The sequence below is a fragment of the Haliaeetus albicilla genome, chromosome 13 (genome assembly GCF_947461875.1).
Source record: "Haliaeetus albicilla chromosome 13, bHalAlb1.1, whole genome shotgun sequence".
NCBI lineage: Eukaryota > Metazoa > Chordata > Aves > Accipitriformes > Accipitridae > Haliaeetus > Haliaeetus albicilla.
In genome coordinates this window covers 28876283-28893208 of record NC_091495.1, presented here as the reverse complement: position 1 = coordinate 28893208, position 16926 = coordinate 28876283, and the positions used below count along the sequence as shown (strand labels likewise).

Sequence of the window (16926 nt, the reverse complement as noted above, 5' to 3'; positions counted from 1 at the left end):
AAGTATGTGGCAGTACATGAATGTTTCCTTCTAGAAGGAAATGTTTTCCTTAATTTGTTGTTACTGAAGCATATCTGTATTTGACTGATATAGGAACTAGAATCACACACCTGGAAATATATATAACCTCATTTGTTATTAGTTAAGTCTGTGTTTGCAATAGGGAAAAGCAGCCAGATCTCCTATCTCCAATGTTTTCCTATACCACAATTTAGATACTGGATAATACTAACTATAAGCACATTCTTTTCTGACAAGAAACAACAATATATTGAAGTCTCCTCAGTACCACTGTAGTGTTTAATGGATACTCAACACTGGGCATTTTTGTCAAGAAAATAGTAATATTATCAATAAGAATAATTATAACAACAGTAACAAGAGCAACCATGCTTAGATTCATACTAACCATCTTTCCAAGAACCTTACAGCCTGGTTGCCATTCAATTATTGATTTTGTAATCTATGCTGCATGTTGAGAAGGAAAACATAAATCTTTAACATACCAAAGTGTGTTTACAGTCATAAATGGAAAATATAGGCCAAGAGAACATGATTTACCATCTACTGTACTTCAGTATTTTATTTCTTGCTATTCAGTGAAACCACTTAGAAAAGGAAAATATCAGAAAGCATTCAGTGATAGTTTTACTTCTTGCATTCTAATTTTCATACTGCTGAGCAACAACAAATACACAAGAAAGATAAAAAATACCAAATCAGACATAGTTTCACATCTGCTGTACACTTTTCAAACTCCCATAGCTGCTCTTTTAAAAATCTCCTCTTCCATTTGAATCACAAAGAGAATAATTTCCCACACATCAGCTGGGCTGTCAAGTAAGCATATTTCAGCACTCTTCAGACTTATTTAGTAATTTGTTTTCCTTTCACCCTGATGTACTGTAATTTCATAATCAATGTATTCCTGGACTTAGTATGCACTTAAAATGAATGGCTGAGTTCCCATAGAGGAGACTGGGCTTGATGCATATTTCAATTAAAAAAAAAAAAAACAAAAAAAACCAGTCTTGATAACGAGTCTTGGGACTAAACATTCCCAAGATTTGCATTCCCCCCCTTCAATTCTTTAATACCTGTAAAACTGCTAATAAAAATATTTTTATTGTATCTTCAGGCATTGTTTAAACTACTACTAGTTTCAATAATTTCAGATTTTATATTTATGTGTTTTATATTCTACTTCTATTGTTTAAATATTTAGATCAGAATATTTAAATTGTTACAAAGAATTAAATCACTATCCTAAAAAGTTTTCCTTGGTTATTTTCCCACCAAACAATTACACTAGAGAAACAATGTGACTAACAGGTCTTCACAGATTGAAAACCCAGAAAAATAAAAACTTCATAGCTCCCTAAAAGTCAAAAGGTACGTACTGAGCATCTCTGCTTCTTTCCAAAAAACAAAACCCCCAAACCCCAACAAAACCCCAACAAAAGAAAACATATAAACATACAGCCTGCATAAACAATCAGCATAGGTTTATTTATATTTGTACTTATAAAGTCTGTGTCAGTGGTTATTAATGCAAAATTATTTTAAAAGCCCATGCAGTTGTCCTTCTGCAATAAAACAAGTAGACAAGCTTACATTTTACATGAAATTCTAGTCAGCAGTGTTTCCCAATTTTAAAAGATTTTATATAAGCTGCACAACATGTTCAGTGCCAAAGATATTTGTCACCAACTTGCTTTGCTGATCCCTTCCAGCAAAACATTGATTATACCACTGTATCTTACACACTGTTTTCTTCGTTTAAATACTGATCCCTACTAATTTCATCATCATCTTTTAAACATTCTTTTCAAAGTAATAATCTAGATCTGGTGAAAAGTAAAGAGCTTCTTACCATTCTGATCCAATATTTCCCCCGTTTCTGGAGTCCAGCAGCTAGGAGCTGTTGCTGTTGCACTGCTTACTAGAGACACCGGAGGCTTTGGAAGCAGAGAATGTTTTATGTGGTTAAAATGTATCACCACTGATTATATTTCAGTCCCTCAATTCCTAGCCTTGATGCTCTGGAAATCAGCCAATCCAAGCGATAAAGGAGGTTTGCAACAAGAAGTTGCAGAATTTTCACAGCGAATGCTTCACGGAAATGTTTTGCTTCTTGATACTTGTTTTTTATATCCACTAAATGTTAAAATAAATCCTGGCTCCCTCTTCCCTCCTCCTCTTTTTTTTTTTTTTTCCTCCAAAATGAGATTCATATATATATTGTTCACAAGGGACTTCAGCACTTGCTACAGCTAGGCACAGTGCAGAAAGGCAGCATGCCAGATTATGCATACATCTCTGCCAAGATACCTGAATTTTGACTTGCAACACACCCTGTTGTTCCAAACATGGATTTCCTAAGCCAAAGTTCCTAACTTTGCCAAAATACACAGTGTTTTTGTGAGGCAGCCAAAAGTCCCTTCAGATTAGTGAAGAGCATCTTTTATTTGCAATGTGATTGCTCTTTGGTTTTTTGTTTGTTTTGTTTTGTTGGGTTTTTTTTAAACACTTTTTTCCTAGTGAAGACAAGGTGGTAAGTTCCAAAGGGATGAAATGATCAACTGGAACTTCTACTACATGCTCCTACCCCCACCTCTCACAAAAATATACACCACAGAAAATCTCTCTGCAGTGCTGTAACTATGATTAATTACTTAGTTAATATTATAACTGTCTTAATATTCTCAGTGACAACCCAGGATGCTGCTGTGCTGGGTGTGATACAAAAAAAAAGAACAAAGACAGTCCTGACTCCATGGACCTTGCCATTAAAAAACACAGTAAAAGATGACAAAGAAGGGAGGCAGAAGGAACCAAATCAGACAATACTGGCTAGTTTAATAGGTACTTCAAGTAATATCCCAGCAACCTGACCATTGCCAAGCTTTTCGGGCATCGCAGTAAAGTTTTAAAGAAAGGGTCACCAAGAGGCTATGGAGACTACCTTAGAGATGCTCTCAAGGAGAAAGCATATTATTGTACTAAGAAAGCACAAGACTGACCCTGAAATTTTAATGAATGGATGAAAGAGGATGGAGTGATGCTTCTGCAATGACTGAGAGTTTATAAAGGTCTAGAAAACTTAAGACAATGCTCTGTGCAGGGAAGGAAAGAAATTCGGAAGAGATGCTCATAGCTTTCTTCTCTTTGCCAAAGGATACAATAATGATTTTCACTGAATCTGTTTGAATGGGTATGAGAGTGCAGGACTGACCTGAATAAAGCAAGGGAAAGGATGCTGGAATAATTGGCAAGCTTGTTTAAAAGGTGAAGAGCAGCTGGATAGAAGTTTTGATTGTTTGTTCAAAGAGCAATTAACTTATTTTAAGAAATTACATAGAGAAATAAGATTTAGTCATCAATAACACTGACTATGTTGTTTCTGAACTTAGAGAAAGAACAAAGTAATAAATGACACACGTTATGGACATTGTGGCAAGATTAGTTGTTTTCCAGAGTGACAAGGAAGCAGCAGGAGGGGAATCTACAGGAGGTCTGTTTTAGCCATGTTGAGCCGTTCATATCTAGCTGAATAGCCACAAGAAGCCTTCTTTAGTTCTGGCTAAAGAAGAAAGGTCTGGAATAAAGAAATTAATTCGCAAGCCATTGTGAAAAAGATTAATTTGATTTGCATTTACAGATAAGATTATCTGATGTAAATAAAAGAAAGGGACCATGGGTCAACCCCTAAGAAACATAGCAAGACAGAGCAGAAGGAGGCATTGAAAGAGTGATTAAGAAGGTAGGAGGGAAAAATTAAGCAAAACAGGTTCTACGAAACCACGAGAAACAAAATTTCAGGAACAAAATGGGCAACAGCATACAAGGTAGCTTACAGGATAAAGAAAACCAGTACAGAGCACTGGTTTCATTGTTTGACCAGAAAGCTGTCTACAGAGACTTTGCCTTGAGCAGTTTCAGCAGCATGGAGGGAGCAGGAGATGCACTGGGAAGTGCCCAGTGCCACACCAGAACTTTGGCAGTGACAGTAAACAACTCATACAGCCGTGTTAGTCAGACTGCTAATGGGATTCCCATCAGAGAGGCTCCACTTGTAATATCACCGAGACCCAACAGACAATTCTGTGAAACAATTCAATTGCAATGAATCAGGCTACAGAGGGCTTGCTCTTTTTAGAAATAAAAACTTTTCCATCAGAATGTTTTCAGCCATCTTGCTAGTCTATGCAAACCTTTCCTGCAATTCTTGAAATTTCTGAAACCCTTAAATTCACAAAAGATATCTATTGGGATAGTGAACAGATGCTGAATACGAAGACATGCAGTGAAGTCTTGTCCCTGTATGTTTCTACACAAAGTGTGTATGGAACAGGGTGATATGGCCCTATGCATATATGCAAACAATTTTCAACTCTGCCTTTCAGTCAATGAAGCCAGGATGCTTCCATTTTTTACTGAACAGTTAAGAATTAATTGCATGCATACAAATTTCAGAGTGAATTCTGGCATTGTCTTCCCATATTTAACACACACACCTCCCAAATTCAAGTGCAAATATCATCTCCTAAATTCAACTAAAAGACATTTCTATACAGAACAAGCGCTATCAATACAACTATACAGGCAGAAAAAAAATAATTATTCAAGTTAACTGACTGACTTTAGCATTAGCACTCTTGCTTCAAAAGAAGTCTACCTTTTTCTTTTACTTTAAACTCCTTCCAACACACACACACAGAAAAAGAAGTGTCCACCATGGGAAAGATTTGTGTACTTGTATAACTACAATCGTTTAAATGTGAACTTCAACTTTTACATCTACATAAGCTTTAAAGATTAAATCCTCCCCCCCCCCCCGCCCTTCAATTCTTAAAGGATCCACAAGCAAAGGGAGCTTAAATTTTCCAGCAGGTCTAGAATTTCTCCTCTTTATAGGAGGAAACCATCTTCCTTCCAAGTTTGAGTTCAAAACCTTAATTTAATCCTTGCTGACTGCTTACAACCCTCTCATGCAGGGGCAGGTATATATTGCCAGACTTACCCCTCTCATCAGATTAACTATCATCAGGAGCCCCATGCTTCAGAGGCTATTTCAAAAATAAAAAGAAAGCTCTCAAAGGCATCTGATCACATTCTTTAGGCACCTGTAGAAATGTAAGCTAGCAGGACACATAGTTTAAACACTTATGTAGACAGTTTTCCTTAACCAATGACGTAAGGAAGTCCTTGAATGCTCTAAATGATCAAGGAATGCACAATGAGGCTGAAAAACAGAAGCTGGATTAAAAGTAATCTATTTTTGTAATGAAAATCATTTGTGTTGCCAGATCTACTCTATTTCACACACGCATGTTTTTTGCAGCATGTAAACCTTCGCACTAGAGCCCTCAATCTGCAACAATTGAATGGTTGTATTAAGAGGTACCAAACATAAAGCAACCGAGCAAAGAACTGAATTTTTGCCCTGGTAGAACTTATTTTGGCATTTGATTGCTGTCTGAAGACAGGATAGAAAAACAAAGTATTTAAGTTTTTCATTAAAAGTCCTAATAAATTTAAATGCAGAATTATCAAGTCATTTTGGATTTGCTTGAGATTATTAAGTAATAAGACAAAAACGTTGACTTCACAGAATGAAGATAAACTAGGTTACATATGTCTGCAGGAATTCTAAAAGTCAGCAAACCGAAACAGATACAAAACTTTAGAGACACTTGCACAAAATAGGAAATTTATCAACAAAAGACTTTGAATTTTTGAGTAATTTGTTATTTCACAAAATACATAATTTTTCCCCATTCTTTCTCCAAAATCTTCACTCTCATAAAAGGTCTAAATCCATCATGATAGTTAGTATCTATACAGAATAATATCATGCGCTTTCTCGTTTTAAGGATATTCCATTTCATCAGGAATGGGAAAGTAGTAAACCAGGGCAGAACACAATAAGACTTTTCAAGATCTGAAGGCACCCAAGTAGCTTAAAATCCAAGCCCAAATACTTTCGGTATGGAGTTTAGCCTGCCTTGGCCAGATGAACAGAATTTTGAATTTTATTGTGAAAGCCTTACAGCAAACAGATATGATCTTAAAAAGTACAGTGATAATAGGCAGATGGCTATGCAAGACAGGAGAATGGATATGGCAGCAAATATCGCTGTACTTTCTACCTTTCTGTATAGAAGCCTGACAGATGACCAGAGCCACAAGACTTACTACTCTGTGGGAGCAAGAACTGTATCCCTATTTCATTTTACTGCAGCATTGTTTTCATACAGCAAATGTCAAGACTGCACTTCAGATAGCGCCTCCTCCACTTCCTTGGGTCTTTTCACGAGGGCCATTATTTCTCTAATATCCCAACTGTTTTTTCAGAATCAAGTTGTTTCTCCCCCCAAAATAAGTCCCTATCCAGCATAGCTATGAAGAAATATGTCCAAAGTGCACTTCGAGTGTAAGTTGGTAAAGTGCTGCACTTCTGTGTGCTAAAAAAGTCAACTGAACACATGCTGAGAAACAAAAATTCTCCATTCCTTCAAAAATCTAACTAGCACAGGAACTCCAAAGCTGAATGACACAACTACAAATGTCAGTATTCATTTTTCACTGCTCATCAGTCTCATTGGTGACATGTGAAAGCAACAGAATTTGCAGGAAAAAAGTTGTTCAAAAGAGAGAGAGGAGGAAAGATGGCAAGAAGGAGAAGAGATTGGGAGCGAGGGAAGAGAGGGGCAGAACAGCAAGGTATCTCAATCCACTCCCTCTTCAAGGTTTGCTGGATCTACAAATCAATAGCTAGCACAAAAACCAACAACCAACACCACCAAAATCAAAGACATCACCACTTAGTCTGTTACTCTTCCACACACAGAGCAGTATTTCACCTTGCGAGAAGCTTTACCAAAATCTCATATACAAGCTACATCCTGAAACCCCCTCACTCGTACAATTCATACACTAATGTCAATGAGACTTCCAGTGGTAAAATTCTGTTCTCGAAGAGGACTAATATAAAAGCACAGCCTCAAACACTTCAAATGATGTTCTGAAGCAAGAATAGAGGATTAAGAAGTTCTACTGGCCTTGCAGGAAAGAAAACTTTTATGGAAAAGTCTGCTTGTAGAGATTAGGCGCTTACACCAGAAGAAATGTAATTTCAAATCAGTGGAAATACATTCAGATGTTACAAAGCTGGTTCAGTGTCTATAGAACAAAAGAGGCTACCTATCAATTAAGACTCTACTTACCAGTAGCCAAAGGCTGAAACATGGCCCTGAATGTTTAGCTGTCTCACAAAGACTGCCTGCATTACCCAGCCCTAAACTGATGTGCCAGCTCACAGATCATAACTGGAGCATGACCCTGTCCACAGCAGGTGCCTGCTATTTAAATGGGCAGTATCAGTAGACAGGGGATGATAGGTTTTCACTGTCATCAAGACCAAACATTGCTTACAAGTTTCAAAGACATATTTTCCCATTATTTTGTGAAGAGCTGAACGCATGAGTTAAAGGTAAGAACAGTAGCAAAAGAAATGCCATCACATTAAAAACACTTTCTTTAAAAAAAAATAAAAAAAAAGAAAAAGAGATAAAGCCTTCTTATCTATCAGATGCAGCTGAAAAAACATATGAGTGCTGCCTCCCAGAGTCCAGCTGCCTGGAAACAATTATTTCTATTTTGCTGTGGTACACTGATTCAGCGTCCAAGGAAACAATCTCCAAGGGCTGTGAAACAATAACTAGAGTCTCTGTTTCTGCCAACCATTGTACTGAGGGGGCCGCACTGGACCACCCCAGCTCGAGCTGTGCACAGACCTAGGCCTCTATGTTGCCCAAAAAGCACAGCCAGGTAGCAGCTTCAGGACGGAGCTCAATCCATCTCCCTCTCCCACATGCACATGAATGCCTGCCTGCACAACCTCCTAAAGGACAACAGTTAGCAGGCCCTCTCTCTCCACAGAGCCTGCGTCTCCCACCACTCCTCCCCGTGGAGCAGCCAAGTGGGCTGCAAGAACCTCTTCAGCGCCCCGGGGAGATGGCTGGGGGAGGAGAGGCACCGGAGTGCTGAGAGGGTGGGCAGCTTCCACCTCCTGTCATCAATAGCAACAGAGACAGTGACACTGTTTCTATGCATGCTGCAGCCAAATGACTCAGACTGGCACAGCATTTCTTGGTCTAACCACTGAAATTAGCACGCAACTATAATCATACTCTAAAGCAAGAAGCAGATGTTTAGGGAGTCCCATTTAAAGAAGTTTAGGGTTTAACCTCTTGTATTTTGGGTATTAATCACAGATCACTATTTTGCAAGTTTACAGAATACCCATGCCAAGCACCCTTCCATCATGAAATAATTCAAGAAATGTTTCTAAAAAAGCCAAATACAAAGAATATGATCCTAATTTTTTAGGAAAAAAAAATTAAAAATAAGATTACCTCTTTTCATATATGTTAGTGAAGATGGGACACAAACTTTAAATACTGAAATTGCTACCAGTATAATATTTCACCAGCAAACAAACTGTCCCTGTCACTGAAAAATAGGGTTAACAGAACAGTATTTCCCCCAGTAACTTCCATTCCTAGAGAAATATTTGCCCATATTCAAAAGGGGAAGAAAACACGTTAAGAGTCGATATAAATGGGGGCATCTCTCGTTTTCGCGTTGCTCTCAAGGCGATGCCTGCCAGGCGCTCGCTCTCCCTCTCCCTGTCACCACGAGAGGGAGGTACAGCATTGCTCGGGCCCCAGCCGCCAGGAGGAGAATAAATACAAAACGCAGAACTGTATCATTACCTTATAACAGCCACTTGCATTAACTTAATTAAGCTAAGAAAGAGTGATCACAATATACGCTATTGAGTACTTAATAAAACAGATTTTTATACAAAAAGCCTACATAACGTATACACTGAAAAACAGCCAATTTTAAAAACAGCTAATCATTATACATACATTAGTATTTGGCCTCCTACATAACAACATTAGCTGTGTTGATGTAATTCAGTTTTGTTTCCATGTGAAATTACACTTAATATAATTTTCCTAGATTATAAAAGACACTTAATTCTGCTGCAGTAGTCTGCCTAACGCCACTCTCAAACTTGGATGGAAGAGGAGAGAAATGGCAGAAAGACCAAAGCTGCTGCCGCTAAGTTGAGAATAGTTTGAGATGTAAGTGGAGAAATGGAGCAGCACCCAAGGAGATCTTCAGGGCTTGGTGTGACCCCAGGGCTACAATAGATTAAGGTGACCTACATCTGTTGGATTTCTTTGATCATGATGCCCCTCCAAAGCAGTCCTAAGAAAGCCAGTGACCAATACAGAGATACTTGCTAGAGAGGGATGGCTCTGGAAGACTCCAGGTGAAGTAGAGAGGCACAGCAGAGTACTATTGCAGGGTCATATGGACAAGAAAATGCTCAGAAAGGCATTGGATGGCCAAGGCTCACATTCCTGGGTGACACAGTACCTGACAAACACGGTGGCACAACCCCAAGCAACAGGGCTGGGAGAGTGCCAAACTATTCCAGTGTAACTAGCTCAATGACAAATACAACCTGCCTTAAAAACCAACACAGGACCCTCACCAACTAGTTCTCAGGGAAGGGATTGCTCCTAAGAAAGAACAGAAAAGTAGCTGAACAGCCAGCATTTGTTCAGGTACCAGACACTGCAATGCCAAATGAAGTACGTGGTGCTGATTAAACCCACCTCCAAATGAAAAAGAGCCATGAGCAAGAAATTAAGCGGGCAAATGACTGCTACAGATTTGTGAAAACTTGAGAAGGGTAGGTATGCACAATATGCACCTCCAGCACAGACTGAGCAAAAAATGGACCTGCACCATGCTGAAAGACATATGCAAGACCAGGATTCCCTTTACTATGAGACAGGAACAGCAGCAGCAAGGAATACCTTAATGTCAGCACATACTTGCACTCTCATTCCATAACCTACCATTCTCCCCACTATAAGCTCTGTGAGAAAGATTAACTGAAGATACAACGTGAAGACAGCGATAGGCTTAGAATGTGGAAATCAAATGCTGTGGGATTTGGCCCAGGAATGAATCCTAAAGGACAGTCATTCGAGGTGCACTAGGGAGTTATCAAAGAAGCTCTAGATACCACATCCAGTCTCCATACATCCAAAGTGAAAAGAAAAAAGCAACAGCAAACAGATGCTATCAAATAGCCATATACTATCATGCAGGTAATACTATAGACACCGAAAAAAGTCAAGAAAGTGGATAAGACACAGAAAGAGCTGCCTCAAAAAAAAAAAAAACCCACAAAAAAACCCCCAACAAAAAAACCAACCCAAAACAAAGAAAAACTCCAAATTTTAGTAATATTAGAGCAGACATTAACAAACATACTCAAAATAGTAAAAATAGCAGGGACAAACACTCCCATACTCCAAAGGCTTTCTTAATGGTCTGAAAAAACGACTGTCTGAAAAAGTGGTTGGAGGGTTAGCAGAACTTTTACCAAAACAATGAACTGCAAGACCTGATAGCATCTTGTGAAGAGACACAGCAAGTGGTCAGACAGCTGAACAGAAGCCATCTCTGGAAATGACAGAACATCTGAAAAACTGATGATAGCAGCAGATGATAATCTGGCCCACTTGCAGTTAAGCATACAAGAAAGAAGAACACAGAAGAGTTGATTTTAGTGGCAAGGTCTTTGGAAGGCTTCTCAAAAAACTGAACAAGCTTCTGAACTAATAAATTCTTTAAACAAAATCCTATCCATGTTGGAAAAATGAAAAAATTGATTTAACGCACTGACTGTTTCCTTAAAAGACAGAGGGACAGTGCAGCTGAGGCTTTGCCCTAAATTAATTGCGGGCAAATAGAGTGAGATCAATAGAAGTCTTCCACTCATTTTACCAAGCTTAAAAAAAAAGTCCATTTAACAAAGGATCACAAGATAGGGTCTTCCTAGTCCTGAGTGGTATGAGGCTTCTACCTACAAAAAAGCGAACTCAAGAATCACAATAAATTCTGCAAATCGATGGTTTTAAAATAAAAAAAAAGTTGCTCAGAAAGAATAGGTTATCTCACTCTGGAGACTGATGGACAGAACTGCCAGCCCAATGGCCAAAAGCCTCAAAGCAAGTATACATGCAAATCAGATTGACAATCTGCTGTTATACAGCTAATTTTGACCTAACAGGCACACAAAACAGGTGTCTGGACAGCAACATTGCTTCTCACTGCAGCTCTGCAAATGATTTATACTTACATGAACTACTGGGGTGGGATGACCCTGGTCAGAAGACAAACACCCATACAGCCTGCTCACTCACTTCCCCCCCTCAGTGGGACATGGGAGAGAACAGGAAGAACAAAGCAAGGAAACTTGTGGATCAAAGAAAGACAGCTTAAGGTGAAGGAAAGAGGGGACACCTCATGCCCAAACCAGCAAGTGACTCGAAGGAAATCGCTCACTGCCTCCCAAAAGCAGACTGACGCCCAGAGAGTCTTCAAGCAACGACCACCATCATGAAAGTCACTCAGACACACACACACACCCTTCTTCCTCTATCTCCAGGTTTTTTATTGCCAAGTATAATGTCATAGGGTATGAAATAGCCCTCTGGTCAGTTTGAGCAAGCCGTCCCAGCTGTATCCCCTCCCAACCTCTTTCCCACCCTAGCCTGCTCACTGTGAGGGGCAAGCGAGCAACAGAGAAGGCCTTTGTGCTGTGCAAGCACTGTTCAGCAATAGCCAAAACATTAGTGCATTATCAACACTGTTTGAGCCATGCATCCAAAATGCAGTACCGTACAGTGCCATGAAGAAAATTAACTACATCCCAGCTGGACACAGTACAACTACTTTGCAACAAAGTTGACTGTCATTTCAGCAGACAGGAAAAAGGCAGCAACCTGGATAACATGGACAGCTTCACGTACATGCAAAGTCTTAACATGAGAGAGAATGTTGCTATCTGCCTGAAATCATCATAGAGTTGATGTTAACTCAAAAGACACTATGGAGAAGTAAATTATTAAAATCAGATATAACTTAACATATGAATATTCTCAGCTTCGTTCTTTGTAACCAACACATTGCTTGCTTTTGAAATGAAATATTTCTAATGGTTGCCTGGAGTCAGCTGGTAAGATGACATCAAAAGCTATCATTAGGAAACAAGAGTGAGAAAGAGCTGGTCAATAAGGTAGCTAAAAACCCCAAACCAAAGCAGCTTGAATCCTCTGAACAGATCTTCCAGGTGAAAGACAATCATCTGCTTGTAAGGCTGTGTCTTTCAGGCCAGCAGGAAATGACTGGACACTGGAACAGTGGTTGAGTAGCAAATTTAAAAATACTGTATGCTGAAGCATGAGACAGAACAAGAATATACTGTGTGCCTGGTGCATAGTCATTAGACTACACTGGCAGAGGAAGAAAGGAATAATATGCATTTATAGTAATTTAGATTAATACCCACATTTTTGTAGTGTAGCTGAAAGCTACTGTTCAGAAATTTAATGTTGGGTAATGAATAACTTAATGAACTTATTATCGGTCAAGCTGAACTGAAGGCACAGCTTAACTTCATTAATGGCTTAATCACCTAATGATTTTAAGTCATCAAGTCAGTTCCAAGAGGTAATTAAGGCCTGGGAATTCTTCCTGGCCAAATTCTTTGCTGCTGTAACACACACATGGCCTCAGTAGTTTCAGCAGTGTTTCACTTGTTGCTTTGTTCCACTTGTTTACACAGCTGAAAAATATGGCCTTGAGGAGACTGAAGAGTGATCTCAGCTTAACCTGTCAGGAAAAAAAAAAAAAAATCACTTTTGAAAAACTAAGGGCTGAGGTGTATGTAGAGAGAGGCCCATTGTACTGCAGAATGAAGTCTTAAGCTTCTCCCTTTCTTCCTTTGGGTAACAGCTCTTCAGATGACTAAACCAATATCCCCCAAATTAAAGAAGCCCTGATGCTGTTTGCTTACCTGCAAAACACAAAGAACATACTTTCCCAGGTGATGCATAAAACTCTGCAGAGCAATGGCCAACTCCTCTCTGAAATTTTACAACTAAATCATAGCGCTACTGCTTGCCACTATTGACTCACAAATCTAGTGCATTCCAGAAGAGGCATTTTAATTCTACTGTTAAGAATTACTGGATTTCAAAATGCAGGGAAAGGAAAACCACTTCTGAACACAAAGAATGACTTGCAAAATATTATATACCAAATATATATCATGTTGAATGTTTATCTTTGCCAGATCAAAAGTCTTGAATGGAGCTAGGAAAAGTAAACAGTTTTCACGTTTATATAAAATAGGGGTCACAAAGTACCCTGAAACCAGAAAATTCATTGGGAGCAAAAACCAGATAAAGCATTGGAAGATTCTGCCCTGACAACATGCAAAAACTGTGACTACTAAACATAGGAGTGTACTAAACTGCAAGAGCAGTATCCAGCAGTGCTCTCCACATTACATTTGTTGAGTGCTGTGAACTTCTTTCCAGCCTCATCTGGATAAGCTTCAGTAGGAACAGACCCCAAGAACTCATACAAGGAGTTCAAGAATCTACAAGTCAGACATCTGAATAGTGAGAACATAGTGGGAACCACCTCCACATTGCAGCCAGTTGCTGCACACTCATTGCTTTACAGCACAGAGAAGCTTGTGCCCAAAAGCATCACCGTGTCCTCAGACACACATCTTCTTGAATGAAGAATCTGGACAATCCAATGCTCAGATTTAATTGTTAAATCAATTAAAATCCATTGTATATTATGCAAAACACTTTCTACCTTGACAATTCTTTTTGGGGGGGAATGGGAAATTTAGCTACTTCCATTATTTACAAGGATTACACATAACATTTCTGTAGCCAACAGAATAAAGCTTCCTGAATATATAAAATTCCTTAATACAATAGCAGTCTTTGAATCTGCTATAAATAATTTGACCACTAACTGGAGACAAAGCCACAGCATGTCCACATAGTTGACATAGTTTACAGGAACTATTAAAAAACATGAATCAGCCTAGACTGAGTTGCAAATTTCTTTCCACAGATCTAAATCTTTGATTTTTTTTTTCTTTTAGTATTTACCATTAAATAAATTACATTTGGATTGCATTCTGATCTCTTAATATTTGAAGGCAGTTGTTGACACCTCTTTTACATTCTGTCTCTATCTTTCTTTAGGGCTACAATATCCTGGCTTTCAGGAACTTAATGCTTTTCCAGATAACAGATTGCAACCATGAGAAGCACATCTTTTATCTCTCTTCCCAGGGCCACATTCCACAGTATATGCAATATTGTCCAAAAGGACCTCTAAATTTCCCTTCTCTGTAATTAAAAACACAAAAACCATCCCTACAGATTGGGTTTGCTCTTAGTCTCAAAAAAAAGAAGTTCATTCTTTCATGAAAAACAGTCTCCCAGAAAAGGAAATTAAACTTGGATATACTCACCTTGGAAATCTCTTCTGACCACCTTTCTGTAGTCAATTTTCAAAGCTCTTTTGAGCCCTCTGAACACTGGAGAACCTCCAGTTAATTCAGTCCTGATTTCAAAGAAAATTGAATATATTTGTGTAGAAAAAAACCCAACCAACAGACCCTCCCCAAACCAAAGACCAAACCTTCGACCCTATGAAGTGAAATTGTAAGATCTACTATGCAAATGTAAGCCCTACTTTGTTTTCCTGAAGAGCTTGTTTTGTGGCTATTTGATGGGTATATCTAAATTAGCATTTTAGCTTGCTTCAGGGGTGTACTTTTGTAAATGTATAAGTCTCTTGACTATCCCTGTCTTGTACTGGATCCCAACAAAAAATATCTCATGTCTCTTCTGATGCTAGGAACCCTGAGATGATACAGCATTGGATGGACCTCTGGCCAGGGCATGGCACAATGCACTGATCTTCTCCATGGTGAGGCTGACCAATTCTGTGTTCACTTGCATTCTTATAGGGTCTTGCTTACAACACAGATTCATCTGTCACTGAGAGCAATCAAGTCTGGAATATGAACTTTGCCCTGAAGAGTACCTTGGTGGTAGACCCTAATATTCTTATCTCATTAATAAACCAACAGTTCCTGGGAACAGGTACATATATTTGCACAATTATTAAATGCACATCTCTTACGTAGCTAGGAGTCACACTGTATTCATGATGGGGAGACATACACCTGGATTTGCTATCATACAGATTACTAACTCCTTCTACAACAGTATTCTGGGCCAGCCACCATAATCCCCACTTAAGTTTGTTTCACAGACCGATGTAGGAATATGCAGATGGATTTATCTGGATTAAACCTGCTCGTGCAGGTTTCAACAGTGCAACTAATACTCAGAAACTGCTAATAGGAGTTCAGTTAATGGAACCAGACTAGAGCTAGTCCTATTTAAACCTCCCAAATGTGCACAGCATGGACACTCAGCCTTAACACCAAATATTTTGTTTTAAAGGTATGTTTATATTGCTCTGTACTCTTTGCTATTGTAGCCATAGTCTGTGCAAGCACCAGGGACAGATGAAAACCTAGGCCAGGGTGTCTCATCTTACAGGCACTTGCAATTAAAAAAAAACAAAAAAAAACCCCAAAAAACAAAACAACAACAACAAAAAACCAACAGAAAATGAAATATAGTGGCTAGGACACCAGTCTAGGAGTCAGAAAACTAATTTAAATCCAAACCCAACAAACTGAGCAAGACAAATTGCCATTCTGTGCCTTTATTTCCTCTCCTTAGCCTTCATGACAACACCTGTCTCTCACTACGTTTGTACACTGCACTGCACAGAAGGCCCTAATCTTGGTAGAGGACATAATCTCTATTATCATACAGTATGCTGTTAAAAATATAAAGGTGACCTCCATCTTTCTCTATATGCTCTCAGACAAATAATTTAAATTCTGTGGGATTAGGGTACACCTGTATTGCATTCATAAAGTATGATTGTGTCACAGAGTGAGCCTGGAACCTGACCAGCTTTGTCCCTATAATCTGTGAATCCAGTCCAAGTCTCTGAATACTCATTCATGACGTCATAGTAACTCACAGAATTAACTCCCAAGGTTCGTAAAACTTAACAAACTTTGAAATAGTTGGTATGAAGAAATACATTACCTTGGAGATGCTGCTAGGAAACACTGCTAGGTGATCATATAAGCTTAAGAAAAGTAAAGTTAGAATATGTGCAGTATGTATAACCAAGAACATATTATTCATCAGGAATAGATAACAGTAGATTAGTCAATGCTGGATGAAAATCAAGTAAAGACCCCGTCCTTGCCTTACCTTGCTTAATTTTAATACTAAAATCAATACCCACTTGTGCATAATGAGCATGTAAATGCAAGACCACCTTAGTATAATGAACTGGACAAGAGCATGACATGCTCAAAAGATCTCTTCATTATGTAAGTTTGTGTAGCCTATCACTTTTTTTTTTTTAATGTGTTTCCTTGTAACAAAATTGTATAAAAACATCAACCTTTCTTTCTAAAGGTGTGCAGTTATTTGGAGACCTGGCACCCTATACTGCAGTATAGGAATAAAGACAAATATCTCGACTTGATGTGTTGATTGGCTTATTGTACATTGGGTGAAAGAACTCAGCTTTTGGGACAACAATGAGGTAACCCCATAGACAAGTTTCTGCATCTTCACTGACACAACTGCAAAACTGATGATAGGTGCCTACATGTCTTCAAAGGTGGAGCGAGTTCACCACATGCTGACTACTCAGTTTGAACTAAACCAACTTTTTCAGTTGGATTAAAACAAACAAACAAACAAAAAAACACCAACAAAACAATTTCACCAGAATAAGCAGATGCTCCAATGTTATACTTCACATTTTCCAACCACTGAATACATATTAAATATTACATAAAGTGGCTATTACAGTCTCCTGAGCCAAGGGGATTTTCTTAGGCTGGAG

At 38.7% G+C, this 16926-nt stretch overlaps 1 protein-coding gene across 4 annotated transcripts in view; it reads right to left on the bottom strand.

The window, feature by feature from the left end:
* PLD5 (phospholipase D family member 5) overlaps positions 1 to 16926 on the bottom strand; it is a 202686-nt gene that overhangs the window by 160329 nt on the left and 25431 nt on the right. Inside the window, exon 1 of one of the 4 annotated variants that reach the window (XM_069800628.1) lies at positions 1874 to 1980. The exons of the other annotated variants lie outside the window; for them this stretch is intronic. Coding sequence (XP_069656729.1) covers positions 1874 to 1876 — 3 coding nt within the window. The 5' untranslated portion in view covers positions 1877 to 1980. Of the gene's footprint in view, positions 1 to 1873; positions 1981 to 16926 lie in introns of those variants that run through there. 4 annotated transcript variants of the gene reach the window in all.